Source organism: Mytilus trossulus, chromosome 9 (genome assembly GCF_036588685.1).
Source record: "Mytilus trossulus isolate FHL-02 chromosome 9, PNRI_Mtr1.1.1.hap1, whole genome shotgun sequence".
Classification (NCBI taxonomy): domain Eukaryota; kingdom Metazoa; phylum Mollusca; class Bivalvia; order Mytilida; family Mytilidae; genus Mytilus; species Mytilus trossulus.
In genome coordinates this window covers 14,894,527-14,919,561 of record NC_086381.1, presented here as the reverse complement: position 1 = coordinate 14,919,561, position 25,035 = coordinate 14,894,527, and the positions used below count along the sequence as shown (strand labels likewise).

General features: G+C 34.2%; 1 protein-coding gene across 1 annotated transcript; it reads right to left on the bottom strand.

The window, feature by feature from the left end:
* Positions 1–4,038: 4,038 nt before the first annotated feature.
* Positions 4,039–24,400, bottom strand: LOC134684320 (ankyrin repeat domain-containing protein 6-like). Its single transcript, XM_063543607.1, has 4 exons — positions 24,248–24,400; positions 24,076–24,180; positions 12,619–12,690; positions 4,039–4,142 (listed from the first exon to the last, which is right to left on the bottom strand). Exons 1-4 carry the CDS (start codon positions 24,398–24,400, stop codon positions 4,077–4,079), a joined length of 396 nt encoding a protein of 131 aa, XP_063399677.1. The 3' UTR covers positions 4,039–4,076.
* Between the last annotated feature and the right edge of the window lie 635 nt (positions 24,401–25,035).

Here is a 25,035-nt window from a genome sequence, read left to right as displayed (position 1 = left end):
TCAGGGTTTATATAAGTCAGCTATTCCGTGTGATTGCTATTACATAAAACTCTCATGTTTGATCATATATTAGAATGAAAAACTGAAGGTTCTGAATGTTCTGAGCCATACCAATACCGCAATCTGTATCAGGAACCAAATATCTATTATAACATGTATAACTGCAAATATCTTTGACTTATTTGTGGTTCCTCTTAAACTGACCTAATCACAAAGTTTAACATGTAAAATATACGCATACTTTTGACTTATTTGTGGTTCCTCTTAAACTGACCTAATCACAAAGTTTAACATGTAAAATATACGCATACTTTTCAAAGTTCACAGACCATGACTGGGAACAAAGGCCAAATGATCTCCATGAATATGAGATGTGCTTATTCTAATACACCTGCATATCAAACATTGTTAGTCCGCCTTAAATTGATCTAATCATCTAAATTTTAAGATTTATACTTGTTAATGTTCAAAGTTGATAGACCATGAGAAAGTTCGAAATTGACATTTTTAACAACTCTCCTTTTAGCTAGGCAAGTGACCATGATACATTACTTGTACGAGAGCATGGAGATAGAAAACTAGTTGTCCAAATTTTGTTCTTGGTTCATAAAATGATAACTGCCATTTATGGATATAAAATCATGTTAATGCATTTCAAAACGGAATAAAATGTAGCCCATTTACAAAATTGCAAACGAAGGCATTTGATCCACCTAAGTCCAAATATCATGAGACGTTTAAGCAAAATATCAAAATAACATTTCAAGACATCATAATTATTTGGATTATAGTGACTAAAGAGCAAATTTGAAGAAGAATATATGGTTTAAGTCATCATAGTTTTCTGTCTTTATTGTCACTTTGTACCTTTTTAATTGTTCTGGTAGCAATTGCTGTTTAAGAACAGGCTGTTTTTGGCAGGATGACGATAGATGCTGGGAGGTAGTTTCATGATTTTTTAAGGGGTCAAGTTTTCAGTTTTTGTCCAACAAACTAGGGCACTTTCTCTTTTCTGTTTGTGAGATAAACCAGTTGAATTGTCAAAATCCAGCCAAGGACAATTGACCGCCTAATGAGCTAAAAGTTTATGTTAAGCTATTTCCTATCATATATTCATACACCAAATACAGTTAAACTATTGCTTATTGTATCTAAGAAAGGGAAAAGGGACTTAACCATCAAAACATAATATTAACTTATAGACCATGAAAATGAGGTCAAAGTCAGATAAAACCTGCCAGACAGACTTTTAAACCTTACAATAATCCCATACACACAATATAGTTGACCTGTTGCTTGCAGGAACACAGCGATACAGAAAACACAAAGACTTAACATTGACCTATGAACAATAAAATTAGGTTGTTAGTTTTCTCAATTGAATTGTTTCATAAATTTCATGTAAGGGCCTACTATTCTCATTGCTGAAAGCGGTACGGTTGCCTATAATTGCTTACATCCACTTTATTTTAACTTTGGTGGATATTTGTCTCATTAACAATCAAACCACATCTCCTTATTCTTATATCAAGGTCAGATGAAAACTGCAAAACAGACATAGACTATGTGGTATGGGCTTTGCTCATTGTTGAAGGCTGTACGGTGACCTATAGTTGTTTATCATGTTAATGTTTGTGTCATTTTGGTCTTTTGTGGATAGTTGTCTCATTTGCAATCATACCACATCTTCTTTTTTATATATAGATATAAGATATGGTATGATGTCAAGGAGACAACTATCCTTCCAAGTTACAATTTGTAAAAGAAAAACCATTATAGGTCAAAGTACGGTCTTCAACACAGAGCCTTGGCTCACATTGAACAGCAAGCTATAAAGGGTCCCAAAAAAGACTAGTGTTAAACCATTCAAACGAGAAAAACCAACCGTTTAATTCTATAAATAAACTGTTAACACAGAGAAATGTCTCGCCTTTTTGTAATTTTGATAATGCAAATGTTGAAATTAAAAAAAACAATACTTAAGTTAGTTATGCAGTATTCAAAGTCAATGAACCATGACTGATGGTACATGGCTAACCAATTTCCATGGGAATGAGATGTGCCAATGCTTATACAATTGCATACCATTGACTTAGTTTAAACATATTTATTCATAGTGGATTGGGAATATTGCAACTAATATTAATCCCTTTCCACTTTGCAGGTGCGAGTGCTACCCTGTAGCGGCATAAAACTGCTCTTTTTTTCGAAATCTACAAAGGTGTCTTTACATGCAAGAGATATGGCTGTCTCTTCACACGGGTCAGTCACTTATGTTCCCCTTATGACAGACTATCATCGTTTCTCAAGACCATACTTGCAAATGGTGTGAAAGGACAGTTGAAAATTCAGTTACTGAAATTTTCTCCCCAAAACGGGGATCGATCCAGGAACCTTTGTGTTAGTAGTCTGGTGCACTAACCAATACACCAAGGCTCTATACCATAGACTTATCATAAGGTGTTCCCTTTAAACAAACCTAAACACAAACAAGTCAATGAACCATGATGAGGGGGTGACACTATATAATCTCCAAGGAAACGAGACTTACAAATGCCAATACTTATGCATATCATTGACTTAACATAAGCGGTTCATCTTAAACTGATCTAATCACAAACTAACACACGTAAACTAAGCAAAAGCATTAAAGTCAAGAGACCATGACTGAAGAGCAGGGCCAAATATTCTCCATGGAAATGAGATGTGCTACTCCTTATAAAACTGCATACCAATTAACATTGGTCTACCACTAATGGTTCCCCTTGAACTGACCTAATAAAAAACTTATACCTGTAAACTAAGCAAAAGTTTCAAGTCAATAGACCATGACTGAGGGGCCGGGGCCAAATAATCTTCATGAAAATAAAATTTACCGATGTTTTAACAACTGCATACCAAATATCATTGACCTACCAATAGTGGTTACCAATAAACTGATATAATCGCAAACTAATAAATGTAAACTAAGCAAAAGTTTCAACGTCAATAGACCATGATTGAGGCGACAGGGCCAAATAATCTCTGTGGAAATAAGATGTGCCAATGCAAATACAACTGCATGCCAAATATCATTGACCTACTACAAGTGGTTCAGCATAAATTAGACCTAATGACAAACTTATACAATTGTTGACGCCGCTGCCATCGCCGACGCCGGAAACAGCATATCTATGTCTCACTTTTTGACTCCGTCAAGGAGAGAATATATAATAAATAAACTCATCATAGATACCAGGACTAAATTTTGTAAATACGCCAGACGTGCTTTTCGTCTCATCAGTGAGGCTCAAATCCAAAAAAGTTAAAAATGCCAAAAAAAAGTACGCAATTGAGAGCATTCAGGACCAAAATTCCTAAAAGTTCTGCCAAATACAGCTTAGTTAATACATGCCTGAGGTAGAAAAGCCTTAGTATTTAAAAAATTACAAGTTTTTGTAAACAGTCAATTTATAAATATAACCATACATGTATCAATGATAATTCATGTTAAACAAAAACGAGAAACGAGAAACACTCATGAACCACAAACGAACATCAGGCTCCTTTACAATTATTCTATACATGAAATATAGTTGACCTACTGTTTAATAGTACTAGAGCAAAAAATGCAGAGATACTGACTTGACAAAGCAAAATTTATCTGAATCACGGATCAAATACATGATTGAATTGTTATCCCTTTGTCTCGCTTTCAATGACTTTTGTCCCAGGTCAGACAAAATATATGGTTTCTAACACCTCTCATGTTAGCGTGTCATCTTTACAATGAGTACTTTTCTTGTTGAAATAATTCTAGCAAAGTAGAATATTCCTTACTATTGCAGAGTACAAATAAGCATGTACTATATATGACCATATAGTTTGATGGTACTTTAACTTGCTACTTTATATATACAAGAAAGCTGCTGACACTATAGCTTCATAGTTTGTTAGTATCTTGGTATTATAGTGAATTATCTCATCAATACAATGCAATTAATAGGATAAAGTCGTACAGTAAACATGTTGTCATTCTGCAATTCCTAGAGTGGGGGTATAATCATGAAAATGTGTAAAAACTAATGAAATAAAAGTCAATAAAAGTTACCTTCTCTCCCTTGTTTAGCAGTTACACCTGAAGATTTCTCTGACATGACAGTCTGAAAAATGAGGAAAATGCACTGTAAATTAGTCCTATAACATATGACTTCGCATTCTTATTCAATTTTTAACGTTTTTATACTGATATTTTCATTTTTTATTTTTTTTTAATGCGAGGGTGGCACATTGATAGTAAAAAAAAGATATCAGAACAGCAAATAGAAAAAGTAAATAATGCCCCTGAGGTCATATGTTATAGGACTAAACAGACTACTAGCAGTTAACTGACATGCCAGCTCCAGACTTCAATTAAACTGACTGAAAGATTGTGATTTCATCATATGAACATCAGGCACAATCCTTCCCGTTAGGGGTTTAGTATCATACCATCATTACATATATTTATGAGAAGAATGGTTCAACATGAATGGAAACGACATTTTTCGATCTTTCAAGAACCATACCTCCTGAACGGTAAAAGTCAAAATCGTTATTATTGAACTTGAACTCCAATTTGTCACCAGTAACAAGATACTACAATTTGAAAAGCTTTTGTTGAATAGTTCATGAGTAAATGCATGGACACGACTGGAAACGCCATTTTTCAATCTTTCAAGAACCCTAACTCCTGAACTGTAAAAGTCAAAATCGTCATTATTGAACTTGATCTCCATTTTTTCATCAGTAACAACATATCAAAATTTGAAAAGCTTTGGTTGAACTGTTCATGAGTCAATGCACGGACAACATTTGGTTGCCACCCACCCGACCGCCCGCCGTACATCCCCAAATCAATAACCGACATTTTTGTCACAAAAATCTGGTTAAGTCACAAAAATCCAGTTAATAATATATAATACAAATGCTCCACATTACATGACATATATTGTACATTTCCTATTTTGCAAGATAAACGAGAGATATATTATAAAGTTTAAAGGTAACAGGTTGTTTTTGAATTTGTAAAATCCCCTTTTTGTTCAAACAACAATTACACATTATGCAGGAAAAACCTGGCTTACTGATCATTTTGACCAAGTGTTAAAGTTTTAAAGATAAAAAACAGAAATGAAAATAAACAAGACGCACAATCGAACTTGTATTACTCACTTTGGCATTTTTTTCAAAACTAAATTGGATTCATTATTTGATTGAATTGATTGACTGTGGTTGAGACAACTTTCACAGATATTGGAAAAGCATTAAAATTTGTAAAAAATGTCATTTAAGGTCAATAACTCCTATGGTCCATTGTTATTGGTCAGGCTGACATTTTTAGATCATGTTATATTGAACTCTTCTGCTTTAAACAGTTTTTACATATCTCATAAAGTTTGTATTTTTTTTTAAAAGAAACAAAAAAAGAAAACAAGCATTTGGAGACTATTGCATTGCAATACAGCCCCCCCCCCCCCCCCCCCACCACCACCTGTTAAAAATTCATTTTATCGAAAAAAAATTATAATTTGATCTATTATTTGTCATGCTGTTAACTATATAACAAATATTACATCAATATCTTCAACTATGACGGAATAAGATGTGGTAAACTGAGTACCTGTGTGAATGCCAAGAACCATAACTCTACAAACTGATTATCAGAACCAAAACTAGAGGCTCTAAAGAGCCTGTGTCGCTCACCTTGGTATATATGTGAATTTAACAAAGGAAGCAGACAGTTCATGACAAAATTGTGTTTAGGTGATTGTGATGAGTTTGCACATCTCACTTTACTGAACATTCTTGCTGCTTACAATTATCTCTATCTATAATGAACTAGTCCGTGTAGTTTCAGTGGAAAATGTTAGTAAAAAATTACAAAATTGATGAAAATTGTTAAAAATTGATTGTAAAGGACAATAACTCCTTAGGGGGTCAATTGACCGTTTTGGTCATTTTTACGGGTGTTTACTTCAGAATTCGTTAACTTTATTTTTACGTGCACTTAAAAGTAAACGGGCGTTTACTACAGATTTTAAAAGTGTATTTTTACGTGCACTTGAAAGTAAACGGGCGTTTACTTTTCGCGTTAACTGATTGGATTAATTGATAAATAAACTTCAAGTTCATTTGTACATTTATTTTATAAAAACGACCTTTTTTTGTATTTTATGTATATGTGTTTTAAACCAGAACAATTCATAAACTCTTTTAATTCGAATATTAATTTTATTCAATTACACACAATCAGTTCCATTAAGTCCATTATTTTACTGATTAGCAGATTTTCTATCATTTCTTTTCAAAAATTACATGTACAAATATCTATATGGAAAGAAAGGTTATCCGAGACACCGGAAATTTTTTTTTATCTGATGGGATATGAACAAGGTTTACGTTGTTTCTTTCCCTATTTTTAATTGTCTCTTTGAATTCTATAACTCGGTGCATTATATAATTTTTAATCGAAATTCCCCTCGTTTGTCTTGGATTTACATGATTTCAGCTTCTGTTTTGACAAATTATCAAACGTAAATTGTACGGGGATATTTATAAAGTGTAACATAAGTATGTACGTCATTTGTACCATTCCGTCAATTTAAATGTTCAAATATTGCTATCCTTTACATGGATATATAACTCATTTACTATTCAGCTATAAAGAGTGCCAATATGGTCTGTGTTGGTTGTTGGACAAATATTTTTATAATAAGAGTCAGTCGTATGAAAACTACTGAAATTTGTTTCAATTCAATATTTTGAATAACAAAAAACATGGTGAAACTCTAAATTGACATGATTGATGCGAACAATTTTTTTATATAATAAAATCAATCCTTAAATGAAAATATAACTCATTTACTATGCAGCTATATAGATTTACAATAAAAAAATGGTCAGTTATGGTTGTTGCGGACAAATAATTTTATTATATGAGTGAGTCTGAGGTATGAAAACTACTGAATTTTGTTTACGATTCAATATTTTGAAGGAAAAAAAGTACATGCTGACACTCTAAATTGATGCAAACCATTTTTTTTAGTCATAATATTCAAATATTGCTACCTTTTATATTGTACAATCAATTCTTACATGAAAATATAACTCATTTACTATGTGATTATATAGATTTACATAATAAAATGATAATATGGTCAGTTTTGGTTGTTGTGAAACAAATCATTTTATAATAAGAGTCAGTCTGAGGTATGAAAACTACTTTAATTGGTTTAGGATTCAATAATTTGTATAAAAAAGTACATGCTGGTACTATAAATTGATGTGAACCAATTTTATTTAGTCATTATATGCAAATTTTGCTATCTATTTTATATAATACAATCAAACCATACATGAAAATATAACTCATTTACTATATGGCAATATAGACTTATATAATAAAGTGCTTATATGGTAAATTTTGGTTGTTGTGGACAAATAATTTTATTATATACTAGTCTGTCTAAGGTACCAAAACTACTGACTTTTGTTTACAATTCAATATTTTGAATAAAAAAAAGACTTGCTGGCACTCTAAATTGATGCGAACCTTTTTTTTTTTATTCATAATATTCAAATATTGCTACCTTTTATATTATACAATCAATTCTTACATGAAAATATAACTCATTTACTATGTGACTATATAGATTTACATAATAAAATGCTAATATAATCAGTTTTGGTGGTTGCGGATAAATAATTTTATTATGAGTCAGTCTGAAGTATGAAAACTACTAAATTTTGTTTATGATTCAATATTTTGAATAAAAAAATTACATGCTGTCACTCTAAATTGATGCGAACAAAATTTTTTAGTCATGATATTTAAATATTGCTACTTATTTTATTATACAATCACTCCTTACATGAAAATATAACTCATTTACTATGCCGCTATATAGATTTACATACTAAAATGCTTATATGGTCAGTTTTGGTTGTTGCGGACAAAAAAATTTATTATATGAGTCAGTCTGAGTTATGAAAACTACTGAATTTTGTTTACGATTCAATATTTTGAATAAAAAAAGGACATGTTGCCACTCTAAATTGATGCGAACAAAATTTTTTAGTCATAATATTCAAATATTGCTACCAATTTTATTATACAATCAATCCTTACATGAAAATATAACTCATTTACTATGCAGCTATATAGATTTACATAATAAAATGCTTATATGGTCAGTTTTATGTGTTGCGGACAAATAATTTTATAATACGAGTCAGTCTGAGGTATGAAAACTACTGAAATTTGTTTACGATTCAATATATTGAAGAAAAAAAAGACATGCTAACATTCTAAATGGACGGGAGTAAAAAATTTTAGTCATAATATTCAAATACTGCTATCTTTTTCATTGTACAATCAATTCTCACATGAAAATATACTCATTTACTGTGGCTATATAGATTTACATAATGAAATGCTTATATGGTCAGTTTTGAGTGTTGCGGACAAATAAATTTATTATATGAGTCAGTCTAAGGTAAAAAAAAACTATTGAATTTTATTTACGAATCAATATTTTGAAGACAAAAAGGACATGCTGGCACTCTCAATTGATGCAAACAAATTTTTTTAGTCATAATATTCAAATATTGCTACCTATTTTATTATACAATAAATCCTTACATGAAAATATAACTCATTTACTATGCAGCTATATAGATTTACATAATAAAATGCTTATATGGTCAATTTTGAGTATTGCAGACAAATAATTTTATAATACAAGTCTTTCTGAGGTATGAAAACTACTGAAATTTGTTTACGATTCAATATATTGAATAAAAAAAAGACATGCTAACACTCTAAATGGATGTGAGTAAAAATTTGTAATCATAATATTCAAATACTGCTATCTTTTTCATTATACAATCAATTCTTACATGAAAATATAACTCATTTACTATGCGGCTATATAGATTTACATTATGAAATGCTTATATGGTCAGTTTTGATTTGCGGACAAATAATTTTATTATATGAGTCAGTCTAAGGTAAAAAAACTGTTGAATTTTGTTTGCATTCAACATTTTGAATAAAAAAGGACATGCTGTCACTCTAAATTGATGCAAACAAAATTTTTATGTCATAATATTCAAATATTGCTTCCTTTTTTATTATACAATCAATCTTTATATCAAAATATAACTCATTTACTATGCGAGCTATATAGATTTACTTAATAAATTGCTTATATGGTCAGTTTTGGTTGTTGCGAACAACTAATTACATATTACGAGTTAGTCTCATGTATTAAAACTACAGAATTTTGTTTACTATTCAATATTTTAAATAAAAAGAGTTCATGGCCGTCAGGCTGGTACAACAATTGCTGTCAATTGTATTATAAGGTCAATTATGGCATAAAAATATAACTGAATTACTTCTATATAGAATAAGATAACTTGTTAAGAGGTAAATATTGTCAGTTTTGGTTAATGATATCAAATAATTTTGTTTTACGAGTCAGTCTGTCTTAGATGAGAAAACTGTTTATTTTTGGTGAGGATTAAATTACATGTATTTGAATAAACATACTTAAACTATTATTTGCGAAGAACAAGAAATTTACTATAATTATTGTTCAATTGAATACAAATGTTTGACATTTTTAAATAACTTTAATTGTCATTATGTCAAGCAGAAATAACCAGTTGGTCAATTAATTTTGATGTTCCTTATCATTTCATATTTAAGGTCAGTGTATCCAGGTTACGATGACAAACTGCGTTAACGGGCGTTTACTACAAACAGTAAACGCGCGTTTACTTATTACGAAAATAGAAGACGCGCATTTTTCCACGTTAACGCGGAGGTAAACGGGAAAGTAAACGCCCGTTTACTCTTTACAAAATTAGTAGACGCGCCGTTTTTGCGTTAACGCAGAGGTAAACGCAGTAAACGCCCGTTTACTTTTAATGTCTACTGCAATTTCGGAGTTAACGCACAGTTAAGGCGGCGTTTACATGAAGTGCACGCGAGTAAACGCCGCGTTAACTTTTTCGGCCCGTCTACATGTAATGCTTGGTCTGCACCCAACTGTAGCCTAATAATGATTCTGGCTATATTTGATAAAATTTGGCCCAGTAGTTTCAGAGAAGAAGAATTTTGTTAAAGTTAACTAAGATTTACGAAAAAAATTTAAAAATTGACTATAAAGGGCAATAACTCCTAAAGGGGTCAACTGACCATTTTGGACATGTTGACTTATTTGTAAATCTTACTTTGATGAACATTATTGCTGTTTACAGTTTATCTCCATCTATAATAATATTCAAGATAATAACCAAAAACAGTAAATTTTCTTTAAAATTACCAATTTAGGGGCAGCAACCCAACAATGGGTTGTCTGATTCATCTGAAAATTTCAGGGCAGATAGATCTTGACCTGATAAACAATTTAACCCCATTCAGATTTGCTCTAAATGCTTTGGTTTTTGAGTTATAAGCCAAAAACTGCATTTTACCCCTATGTTCTATTTTTAGCCATGGCGACCATCTTGGTTGGTTGTCCGGGTCAAAAAACACAAATTTTAAACTAGATACATCAATGATGATTGTGGCCAAGTTTGGTTTAATTTGGCCCAGTAGTTCAGAGAATAAGATTTTTGTAAAAGTTAACGCCGGATGACGCCAGACGACGGACGCCGGACGCCAAGTGATGAGAAAATTTGATCTTGAACTATAACTTGTCAAGGTAACACTATGTACTAAATATCAAATCAACATCTTCAAGCATTATAAAAACTAGAGGCTCTTAAGAGCCTGTGTAGCTCACCTTGGTATTTGTGAATTAAACAAAGGAAGCAGACAGTTCATGACAAAATTGTGTTAAGTGATTGTGATGTGTTTGTACATCATACTTAACTGAACATTCTTGCTGCTTACAATTATCTCTATCTATAATGAACTTGTCCGTGTAGTTTCAGTGGAAAATGTTAGTAAAAATTTACAAATTTTATGAAAATTGTTAAAAATTGATTATAAAGGACAATAACTTCTTAGGGGGTCAATTGACCATTTTGGTCATTTTGACCTATTTTTGAGTCTTAAATTGCTGTACATTATGGCTGTTTACAGTTTATCTCTATCTATAATAATATTCAAGATAATAACCAAAAACAGTAAAATTTCCTTAAAATTACCAATTTAGGGGAAGCAACCCAACAATGGGTTGTCTGATTCATCTTAAAATTTCAGGACAGATAGATCTTGACCTGATAAACAATTTAACCTCCATGTCAAATTTGCACTAAATGCTTTGATTTTTGAGTTATAAGCCAAAAACTGCATTTTACCCCTATGTTCTATTTTTAGCCATGGCGGCCATCTTGGTTGGTTGGCCGGGTCATCGGACACATTTTTTATACAAGATACCCCAATGATGATTGTGGCCAAGTTTGGTTTAATTTGGCCCAGTAGTTTCAGAGGAGAAGATTTTTGTAAAAGTTAACGACGACGGACGACGACATACCACAGACGATGGACGCAAAGTGATGGGAAAAGCTCACTTGGCCCTTCGGGCCAGGTGAGCTAAAAAGATGATGTGATATGATTGCCAATGAGATATTTGTTCCGCCTAACCAATGTTCCACTACAAAACTTTGTTATAAACAATGTCATAATATCTGTTCCTGTCGGAAAAACAAATCTATATCATTTATTTCGTTAGGAACATATACTGTAATATTTTTTCCCCTGGAAATAATATTCCAGAATCCTTTTTCATTTGGAACTTATATAATGAAGGAACTTCTATTTCAAGACAGAGACAACTCCACATAAGAGACCAAATGACACAGAAATTAACAAATGTAGGTCACCGTACAGCCTTCAACAATAAGCAAAGCTATAAAAGGCCCAAAAACGACAAATGTAAAACAATTAAAACAAAAAAAAAATGAACGCAAAACAAAAAGGTAACACAGCAAAAAAAGCCAACCACTGAATTACAGGCTCCTGACTTGGGACAGCAATACGAAAAAAAATGTGTAAAAACCCAATTGCTGGAATGAATTAAGGAAATCCTGCCACATGAAGAACACAAACTCACAAGCTGAATGATAAAAGCCTAGTGATACAGAACTGAGAAGTCAACTAGGTAAAGGATACTTGCAAAGTTTTACGAAGGCAAAGCTTAAAATACAATACAGTTATCTCCATTTTAAAGCATTCTATATAAAATTTAAAAAAAAACACAGTTAATTGTCGACATACTGTCTGTGAAAGAATATCATAAATCGAATTTAAAAAATTTGCTCTCGCCTCGTTCACTCTAGTATGAAATAGAAAACATCTGCTAATTTTGTTGATTATTGAAGAAATACATAACAATAAATTAGTGAATTGAAAAATGATGGCTTAGCTAGTTAAAGTCCCCAAATATATGATGTTGTCGAATCAAAATCGTGTTAACAAATTATTGCATTACAATTTGAATTTTTTTTTCAAGACTAATGTTTAATTGTTTAAAGATTTTTCTCCTTAAGAATCTTGGTTTTGCAGCATTTGTATTCTTGGTTTTATATTTCTTTATATTTTGTAACTTATTTTCTATTTGTAATTCAACACTATATTTGTACCTGTAAGTATTTCATCACTTCTTTATACTGTCCGTTCATCCCTTTTGCTGCTAAGTCGTATGGAGTCTGACCCTGAAATACACGTAACAGATAAATCTTTATATTGCTTTCATCTTTTTTATTACAAAGAAGACTTTTTTTAACATATATCTTACAATTAGTAGCTGGGTGGTGTTTTATTTTATTTTTAAAGATGCTAACCATATCATTTTCGTTCATTAAATATATCTCTTCAGACAACATTCAGATTATTGTTCACAATTTTCTGAAGACTTCAAATAGGCTTTTAACTCTTTTTTTATAAAGGATATGAATAATTGCTTCAACTGTCCCCATTTGGTCTTGATTTTTGTTGCAGTTTAAAGAATGATAAATGCATCCTTATATCTACACAAATGGTGTGGGATATGGGGGGATTTCATCTTTAATTATCTTTTTACATTTTTTGGACACATTATCATGACAGTTCTTTATATTCTTATACTATTATTAACTGTTTGTCTATATCTGGATAAACCCACTACATCCTCCTATATCTGTATAAACCCATTCACTCCCTCCTGCATTAGTGTACCCATCCACAACCTTCTATATTTGTATACGCAATCCACATCCTCCTATACTTGTATACCCCATCCACATTCTTCTCTACCTGTATTCCCCACCCACACCCTCTAACATCTGAATATCCCACTCACACCCTCCTATATATGTATACCACCTCCCCACCCTCCTATATCTGTATACCCCTTCCCTACCCTCCTATATCTGTATACCCCTTCCCTATCCTCCTATATCTGTAAAACCCCTCAACACCCTCCTATGTCTTTATACCCTATCCAAAGTCTCCTATATTTGAATAGCCCATCCACTGTTGAGATTGTCGCTGGAACGTAACATCCATACTTTTGTACTGGTTCATTTTTTGACGTCATATTATCATGTGACAACTCCGTGGGTGGAAATACATTTATTGTATATGAATATAATGGCTAAACAGTTGTCTTTACATACATTGCCTTAATTATCATCTATATACACACCCTCCTATATCTATATAGACCATACACACCCTTCTATATCTGTATATCCATCCACAACCTCTTATATCTGTATACCCCATCCTTACCCTCCTATATCTGTAAACCCCATCCACACCCTTCTCTATCTGTTTAGTCCATACACACCCGCCTATATCTGTAACCCCATCCACACCGTTATATATCTGTATATCCCATCCACACCCTTCTATAACTGTATATCCCATCCACACCCTTCTATAAAATTGAGAATGGAAACGGGGAATGTGTCAAAGAGACAACAACACGACCAAATAAAAAAACAACAGCAGAAGGTCACCAACAGGTCTTCAATGTAGCGAGAAATTCCCACACCCGGAGGCGTCATTCAGCTGGCCCCTAAACAAATATATACTTGTTCAGTGATAATGAACGCCATACTAATTTCCAAATTGTACACAAGAAACTAAAATTAAAATAATACAAGACTAACAAAGGCCAGAGGCTCCTGACTTGGGACAGGCGAAAAAATGCGGCGGGGTTAAACATGTTTGTGAGATCTCAACCCTCCCCTATACCTCTAACCAATGTAGAAAAGTAAACGCATAACAATAGGCACATTAAAATTCAGTTCAAGAGAAGTCCGAGTCTGATGTCAGAAGATGTAACCAAAGAAAATTAACAAAATGACAATAATACATAAATAACAACATAATACATAAATAACAACAGACTACTAGCAGTTAACTGACATGCCAGCTCCAGACTTCAATTAAACTGACTGAAAGATTATGATTTCATCATATGAACATCAGGCACAATCCTTCCCGTTAGGGGTTTAGTATCATACCATCATAACATATATGAGAAGAACATAACCCGTGTCATGCCAACAACTGTTTTTAGAATAAATTTGTTTAGTTCTGACGCAAAGACCTTATCAGTGACTCAATATTAACGCCAAAATATGCAATCTTTAATGACTTGACAACAGTATCGTAATTATATCCCTTCTTAATAAGTCTATTCAAAGGTTTTGTAAGTTTCTGAGGTGAATACTGAGCTTTATTAAGAATATTTCCATAAAAAATTGGATGTGAAATACCTGAACGTATAAAAAGTCTGCAAGTTGAGCTATATTTACGAATGATGTCTTTATACCGATGATAAATTAAGTAAATGTTTTGACTAGTTTGTGATATCGAAAACCCTGGTGTAATAATTTTTCAGTAATACATAAATTTCTCTCGTTAAAATCTAAAACATTGTTACATACACGAGCGAATCGTACAAGTTGAGATATATAAACACCGTAAGATGGTGACAAGGGAACGTCACCATCTAAAAACGGATAATTAACGATAGGAAATGAAAAATCATCCCTTTTATCATAAATTTTAGTATTCAGCTTTCCGTTAGTGATATAGATATCAAGATCGAGGAAAGGGCAGTGGTCATTATTAGTATTAGCTTTATTTAAAGTAAGTTCAACAGGATAAATTTCATTAATATACATACTGAAGTCGTCATTATTTAGAGCCAAAATATCATCCAAATATCTAAAAGTATTATTAAATTTGTTTATCAGATGTTGTTTTGATGGGTCTTTGCTTATTTTTGTCATAAATTGTAACTCATAACAATACAAAAAGAGGTCCGCATTAAGTGTTGCACAGTTAGTCCCCATTGGAATTCCGATAATCCAATGGTTATTGTTAATAGTAAAATGTTCTTTAAAATGTTGAATACGTATATCAACTATCTTCATTACTAAATTAAAAAAAAGAGTCCAAAAATTTTTTGTCAGCTTTTTCCCGTTTTATCCATTTCATACAGTAAGTATGGAGTGAGTCGTGGATGATATTACGACACTCATTCCAATTAATAATTGACGGGGGACGATATTTAGGTCCTTTACTGAGGAATGATTTTAACTCTCGGTCTTGAACGATGTTAAGATTTCCTGTTATAACATGGGAAATGGGTCCATAAATATATTCGGAATTACTGCAATTACATGAAGTAGGTGTATTTTCACTGATATTAACATCTTTCCACAATTGACTATAATTAAACACAAATTTCCAGGTAGATTTCTTGTAAATATAACAAATAAGAGGTAGCTCAGTATTGTCAAAATATCCAGGAATTTGTTCTTTAACAGAATGGTCGTTAAATATACCGGCAATATTTACAAAATCAAAGCCTTTATTGACATACTTAATTTTAATAAAATGTTTTTTATGATCTTCAGGGCGATCAATTTTTGGAAATAATTTAGAATAACAATATGCCATAATAATTTGAACAATTTCATACTTAGGACTACTATATGAAATTGTGTTGCAATCCTCCAAAATTTTATTTAACTTATTAACCGGTAACAAACAGAGTTTTGTTAATAGATAATGTCTGCCGTTGTTTTCTGAAATAGAAATAAGGTCCGAAATATTGGTATGATTGGCCCGAAATTTTCTTTGATTGAGATTTGTTCTACGACAGTGAGAACGTTTTTTACGAACAGTTTTAGAAACTATATCCAAAATGTTAACGGAATTGGTTCTAGATATATTACCAATTCCCATGATATTATCATTTAGGCCGAGAGGGTAAACTGTCTGTAATTTTTTAATCCAATTTAATTCAATTATTTTCCGTGATCGTACAAACTTCGAATGCGATTCACCAGGCTGCTTATTTACTACTTCTAAAGGTTGAACTGCTAAATATTTAAGAGGATGGTTGTGCTTCTTAAGGTGTTGGTAAATGATACTTTTGAATTTATTTGGTCTTTTAAAACGATACAGATGTTCTTGAGTGCGTTTAGATAAATATCGTCCAGTTTCTCCTACGTACTGAATACCACACCCCGGTTTGTTTCATGTGAGTAAATAAACAATACTGTTTGTTTTTCAAGTTATATCAGTTTCAAAATTTAAAGAAAATGTGCGACCATTAAACGTGGACCTTACCGTATTGTTGGTGGAAAGACGGGACATGTAAGTCATTTTTTGGCATGACACTTATCGATAGAAGGGTAACCACGATTTTTATTGTTAAAAATGTTAGCGATGGTAGTATTTTTAGATAACCGCTTTTGAAGATTGAGACGTGTAGATACCCTTTGAACAAGTTTAGTTTTTAGTATTTTTCCATTTCTAAGCTTCAAAATTGTTTTGTTAGTGAATTACATAATAAAGGAGCAAAGATTGGGGTCCAGAATATGAACCAGCATACAATAATTTAAGTTATGTAAAATTGATGAATTTTTGTTCGGCTGAAAATGTCAAATGCTATCAGTATAAATTACCCGAAAATGATAGTGTATATCAGGGTAGGACTGATGGCTGACTAAATAGTAGAATGGGGCTGAATATTGAAATACTACTTTTTGATAAATATTTCCAAAATAATGAACTAGAGCAGTTCTCGCTCGGACACACACTCCATAATCTAGTATATTATAAGAGCATAAACCTGAAGCACGGGGAGGCACTCTACTGCCTCCACACGGCACTAAAGACAAACTCTGTAAAAAATAAAATTGAGAATGGAAATGGGAAATGGGAAATGTGTCAAAGAGACAACAACCCGACCAAATAAAAAAACAACAGCAGAAGGTCACCAACAGGTCTTCAATGTAGCGAGAAATTCCCGCACCCGGAGGCGTCCTTCAGCTGGCCCCTTACTAAATATATACTAGTTCAGTGATAATGAACGCCATACTAATTTCCAAATTGTACACAAGAAACTAAAATTAAAATAATACAAGACTAACAAAGGCCAGAGGCTCCTGACTTGGGACAGGCGCAAAAATGCGGCGGGGTTAAACATGTTTGTGAGATCTCAACCCTCCCCCTATACCTCTAACCAATGTAGAAAAGTAAACGCATAACAATAGGCACATTAAAATTCAGTTCAAGAGAAGTCCGAGTCTGATGTCAGAAGATGTAACCAAAGAAAATAAACAAAATGACAATAATACATAAATAACAACAGACTACTAGCAGTTAACTGACATGCCAGCTCCAGACTTCAATTAAACTGACTGAAAGATTATGATTTCATCATATGAACATCAGGCACAATCCTTCCCGTTAGGGGTTTAGTATCATACCATCATAACATATATGACAAGAACATAACCTGTGTCATGCCAACAACTGTTTTTAGAATAAATTTGTTTAGTTCCGACGCAAAGACCTTATCAGTGACTCAATATTAACGCCAAAATATGCAATCTTTAATGACTTGACAACAGTATCGTAATTATATCCCTTCTTAATAAGTCTATTCAAAGGTTTTGTAAGTTTCTGAGGTGAATACTGACACCTTTGAGCTTCATAAAGAATATTTCCATAAAAAATTGGATGTGAAATACCTGAACGTATAAAAAGTCTGCAAGTTGAGCTATATTTACGAATGATGTCTTTATACCGATGATAAAATTAAGTAAATGTTTTGACTAGTTTGTGATATCGAAAACCCTGGTGTAATAATTTTTCAGTAATACATAAATTTCTCTCGTTAAAATCTAAAACATTGTTACATACACGAGCGAATCGTACAAGTTGAGATATATAAACACCGTAAGATGGTGACAAGGGAACGTCACCATCTAAAAACGGATAATTAACGATAGGAAATGAAAATTCATCCCTTTTATCATAAATTTTAGTATTCAGCTTTCCGTTAGTGATATAGATATCAAGATCGAGGAAAGGGCAGTGGTCATTATTAGTATTAGCTTTATTTAAAGTAAGTTCAACAGGATAAATTTCATTAATATACATACTGAAGTCGTCATTATTGAGAGCCAAAATATCATCCAAATATCTAAAAGTATTATTAAATTTGTTTATCAGATGTTGTTTTGATGGGTCTTTGCCTATTTTTGTCATAAATTGTAACTCATAACAATACAAAAAGAGGTCCTCAATAAGTGGTGCACAGTTAGTCCCCATTGGAATTCCGATAATCTGACGATATACGGAATCCCTAAATCGAACAAAAATGTTATCTAGTAAAAATTCAAGGGCATATATAGTATCAAAGCATGTCTAATTAACATAGTTTTTTGTATATCTGTATATCCCATCCACACCCTCCTATATATGTATATCCCATCCACACCATTCTATATCTGTATATCCCATCCACACCCTTCTATATCTGTATATCCCATCCACACCCTCCTATATATGTATAGTCCATACACACCCTCCTATATGGGTAAACCTATACACACCCTCCTAGATATGCATACCCCATACGCACCCTCCTATATCTGTATAACCCATACACACCCTCCTATATATGTATATCCCATCCACACCCTCCTATATCTGTAAACCCCCTCCACTTCTGTATCTATACATCCCTTCCCTACCCTCCTAAATATGTATACCCTCTCCACACCCTCCTATATATGTATAACCTTTTCATACCCTCCTATATCTGTATACACAACACACATCCTCCTATATCTATATACCCCATCAACACCCTTCTATATCTGTATACCCTATCCACACCCTCCTATGTCTGTATACCCTATCCGCACCCTCCTATGTCTGTATACCCTATCCACACCCTCCTATGTCTGTATACCCTATCCACACCCTCCTATGTCTGTATACCCTATCCACACCCTCCTATATCTGTATACCCTATCCACACCCTCCTATGTCTGTATACCCTATCCACACCCTCCTATATCTGTATACCCAATTCACACTCTCCTATGTCTGTATACCCTATTCACACCCTCCTATGTCTATACCCTATCCACACCCTCCTATGTCTGTATACCCTATACACATCCTCCTATATCTGTATACCCAATTCACACCCTCCTATATCTGTAAACCCCATCCACACCCTCCTATGTCTGTATACCCTATCCACACCCTCCTATATCTGTATACCCAATTCACACTCTCCTATGTCTGTATACCCTATTCACACCCTCCTATGTCTGTATACCCTATCCACACCCTCCTATGTCTGTATACCCTATACACATCCTCCTATATCTGTATACCCAATTCACACCCTCCTATATCTGTAAACCCCATCCACACCCTCCTATGTCTGTATACCCTATCCACACCCTCCTATGTCTGTATACCCTATCCACACCCTTTTATGTCTGTATACCCTATCCACACCTTCCTATGTCTGTATACCCTATCCACACCCTCCTATGTCTGTATACCCTATCCACACCCTCCTATGTCTGTATACCCTATCCACACCCTCCTATATCTGTATACCCAATTCACACTCTCCTATGTCTGTATACCCTATACACATCCTCCTATGTCTGTATACCCTATCCACACCCTCCTATGTCTGTATACCCTATCCACACCCTCCTATGTCTGTAAACCCTATCCACATCCTCCTATATCTGTATACCCAATTCACACCCTCCTATATCTGTATACCCATCCCTACCCTCCTATATCTGTTTACCCAATCCACACCCTCATATGTCTGTATACCCCATCGAAACCCTCCTATGTCTGTATACCCTATTCACACCCTCCTATATATGTATACCCTATCCACACCTTCCTTTGTCTGTATACCCTATCCACATCCTCCTATATGTGTATACCCAATTCACAACTTCCTATATCTGTATACCACATCCACACCCTCCTATGTCTGTATACCCTATCCACACCCTCCTATGTCTGTATACCCTATACACATCCTCCTATATCTGTATACCCAATTCACACCCTCCTATATCTGTAAACCAAATCCACACCCTCCTATGTCTGTATACCCTATCCACACCCTCCTATGTCTGTATACCCAATTCACACTCTCCTATGTCTGTATACCCTATCCACACCCTCCTATGTCTGTATACCCCATCCACACCCTCCTATGTCTGTATACCCTATCCACATCCTCCTATGTCTGTATACCCAATTCACACCCTCCTATATCTGTATACCCATCCCTACCCTCCTATATCTGTTTACCCAATCCACACCCTCATATGTCTGTATACCCCATCGAAACCCTCCTATGTCTGTATACCCTATTCACACCCTCCTATGTATGTATACCCTATCCACACCTTCCTTTGTCTGTATACCCTATCCACATCCTCCTATATGTGTATACCCAATTCACAACTTCCTATATCTGTATACCACATCCACACCCTCCAATGTCTGTATACCCTATCCACACACTCCTATGTCTGTATACCCTATCCACACCCTCATGTCTGTATACACTATCCACACCCTCCTATATCTGTATACCCCATCCACACCCTCCTATATCTGTATACCCTATCCACACCCTCTTATGTCTGTATACCCTATCCACACCCTCTTATGTCTGTATACCCTATCCACACCCTCCTATGTCTGTATACCCTATCCACACTCTCCTATGTCTGTATACCCTATCCACACCTTCCTATGTCTGTATACCCTATCCACACCCTCCTATGTCTGTTTACCCTATCCCCACCCTCCTATATCTGTATACCCAATTCACACTCCTATATCTGTATACCCAATTCACACTCTCCTATGTCTGTATACCCTATCCACACCCTCCTATGTCTGTATACCCTATCCACATCCTCCTATATCTGTATACCCAATTCACAACTTCCTATATCTGTATACCACATCCACACCCTCCTATGTCTGTATACCCTATCCACACCCTCCTGTCTGTATACCCTATCCACACACTCCTTTGTCTGTATACCCTATCCACACCCTCCTATATCTGTATATCCCATCCCCGCCCTTCTATATCTGTATACCCTATCCACACCCTCCTATTTCTGTTTGCCCTATCCACATCCTCCTATATCTGTATACCCAATTCACAACTTCCTATATCTGTATACCACATCCACACCCTCCTATGTCTGTATACCCTATCCACACCCTCCTATGTCTGTATACCCTATCCACATCCTCCTATATCTGTATACCCAATTCACAACTTCCTATATCTGTATACCACATCCACACCCTCCTATGTCTGTATACCCTATCCACACCCTCCTGTCTGTATACCCTATCCACACACTCCTTTGTCTGTATACCCTATCCACGCCCTCCTATATATGTATACCCAATCCCCACCCTTCTATATTTGTATACCCTATCCACACCCTCCTATTTCTGTATACCCTATCCACATCCTCCTACATCTGTATACCCAATTCACAACTTCCTATATATGTATACCCCATCCACACCCTCCTATATCTGTATACCCTATCCACACACTCCTTTGTCTGTATACCCTATCCACACCCTCCTATGTCTGTATACCCTATCCACACCCTCCTATGTCGGTATACCCTATACACATCCTCCTATATCTATATACCCAATTCACACCCCCTATATCTGTATATCCTATTCACACCCTCCTATATCTGTATACCCTATCCACACCCTCCTATATCTGTAAACACTATCCACCCTCTCCTATATATGTATACTCTATCCACACTCTCCTATGTCTGTATATCCTATCCACACTCTCCTATATCTGTATACACTATTCACACCCTTTTATATCTGTATACCCTATCCACATCCTCCAACATCTGTATACCCAATTCACACCCTCCTATGTTTGTATACCCAATTCACACCCTCCTATGTCTGTATACCCTATTCACACCCTCCTGTCTGTATACCCTATCCACACCCTCCTATATATGTACACCCCATACACATCCTCCTATATCTGTATACCCTATCCACCCTCTCCTATATCTGTATACCCTATCCACACCCGCCTATATCTGTATACCCAATTCACACCCTCCTATGTCTGTATACCATATTCACACCCTCCTATGTCTGTATACCCTATCCACACCCTCCTATATATGTACACCCCATACACATCCTCCTATATCTGTATACCCTATCCACCCTCTCCTATGTCTGTATACCCTATCAACACCCTCCTATATCTGTATACCCTATCCACACCCTCCTATGTATGTATACCCTATTCACACCCTCCTATGTCTGTATACCCTATCCACACCCTCCTATATATGTACACCCCATACACATCCTTCTATATCTGTATACCCTATCAACCCTCTCCTATATCTGTATACCCTATCCACACCCTCCTATATCTGTATACCCAATTCACACCCTCCTATGTCTGTATACCCTATTCACACCCTCCTATGTCTGTATACTCTATCCACACCCTCCAATATATGTACACCCCATACACATCCTCCTATATCTGTATACCCTATCCACCCTCTCCTATGTCTGTATACCCTATCCACACTCTCCTATATCTGTATACCCTATCCACACCCTCCTATTTCTGTATACTCCATCTACACTCTCCTATATCTGTATACATTATCCACACTCCCCTATGTCTGTATACCCTATCCACACCCTCCTATATCTGTATACCCTATCCACACTCCCCTATATCTGTATACCCTATCCACACCCTTCTATATCTGTATACCCTATCCACACCCTCCTATATCTGTATACCCTATCCACACCCTCCTATATCTGTATACCCTATCCACACCCTCCTATTTCTGTATACTCCATCCACACTCTCCTATATATGTATACCCCATCCACACTGTCCTATATCTGTTCCCAATCCACACACTCCTTATACGTGAATACTGAATCCACACCCTCCTATATCTGTATATTGTTATTTTACAGTATTTCATGGTTTTAGTGTTTACATTGATATTGTATAAATAAGGAAATTAACAAATATGAAAACAGGAATTTGAAGAAATTTCCAGTTGTCATATGAGTATCTATTTCAAATAATTGAACTAAATTTTTTGAAACTACCAATAATATGAAATAAATAGCCAATTTTTATTTCCCCTCTTTTGAATCATATAAATATTGTCTAGTTATTTTCTTGATTCAAAAAATTATCTGTCAATTCCCACCTCAAGTCTTTGTTTGCATCTGTTTAAACATTAAAAACACCATGAACGCATTGCTTAGAATATTTTGATACCAATTAATAATTTTGTTATAATTGTCAAGACAACAGATTGTTGTTTGACAGTTTATTTAAACTGGTTTTAGTCCAATCTTATTGTTTATCCATACACATTTTTGAATAAAAATAAACATTTCTGGTACAACTAATCACCCAAAATGTGCAAGTGGTCTAATTAAATGCATTAGATGTTTGGAGATTTTGGTAAAAATATTAGGTTCATGTGTTTTATAGTAAAATTTAGCCATCCAAGTCTATAAAACATTTTCATATTTTAAGTCCAATTTAAACGATCATATGACTTTTGATTATAGCCTTGAAAAAAAATCCATTTGACCAAACATATCTTATACATCTTTTAAGTGATTCATTACTTTTAATAGTTGAACACTGGTCATATACTATAAAATATTACCTCAAGTGATTTAACCAAGGGACTGGCACCTTGTTCTACTAGACATCTTGTTATCAGTAGATATGCATTCCAAGCAGCATAATGTAAAGCTGTGTATCCATCAATCTATAATATAACCAAATAACATGTAACTATAATGGACAATACTTTGTTGTCAATATCAATAATATACAACATATCCTACAACTGACATTAAAACTAGTCTGATAAACTGGACAATCTTACATCCTGTATCAATGAGGAGTCTACAGATCTCCAGGTGTCCATACCTGGCAGCATACATTAATGCTGTCTGTCCATCATCCTGGAATAATACAACTGACATCAAAACTTGTCTGATAAACTGGACAATGTTGTGTAATAAATATAAACAAAATATATATCACATGAATCAGTGGTCAAAACTGAATAAAATGACCAGTCACACTTGTATTTATATTGTATAAAAACAATAAATAAACATGGTTTGTTGTGAAACGTCAAAACTTCCATTAAACCTGATATCTTAAAAAAATATTTTTTTCAAGAAATGTGTGAAATAATTAGTTCAATGGATTCAGTAGAACAAAACAAGCAAAATGAGACCCCACTTTATATAATTTTTACACATATTTGTTTCGTTAAAACTGTCTGATTAACAACAGGATTTAGTGTAGATTCACCAGCCCAGTAGCCAGTACTTCGGTACTGGCATGAAAATACGGATTTTTTGTGTTATTAAAATTTGCTGTTACAAAATATGAGAAATTATTATAAATTAAGGAATGTATCTCCCTCATGCAAAGCTCTGATTCCTTTCACGAATTTGACTATACTTTTTGGACCTTTTGGATTATAGCTCTTCCTCTTTTACATAAGCTTTGGATTTCAAATATTTTGGCCACGAGCATCACTGAAGAGACATATTTTGTCGAAATGCGCTTCTGGTGCAACAAAATTGGTACCGTTGATTTTATTCAG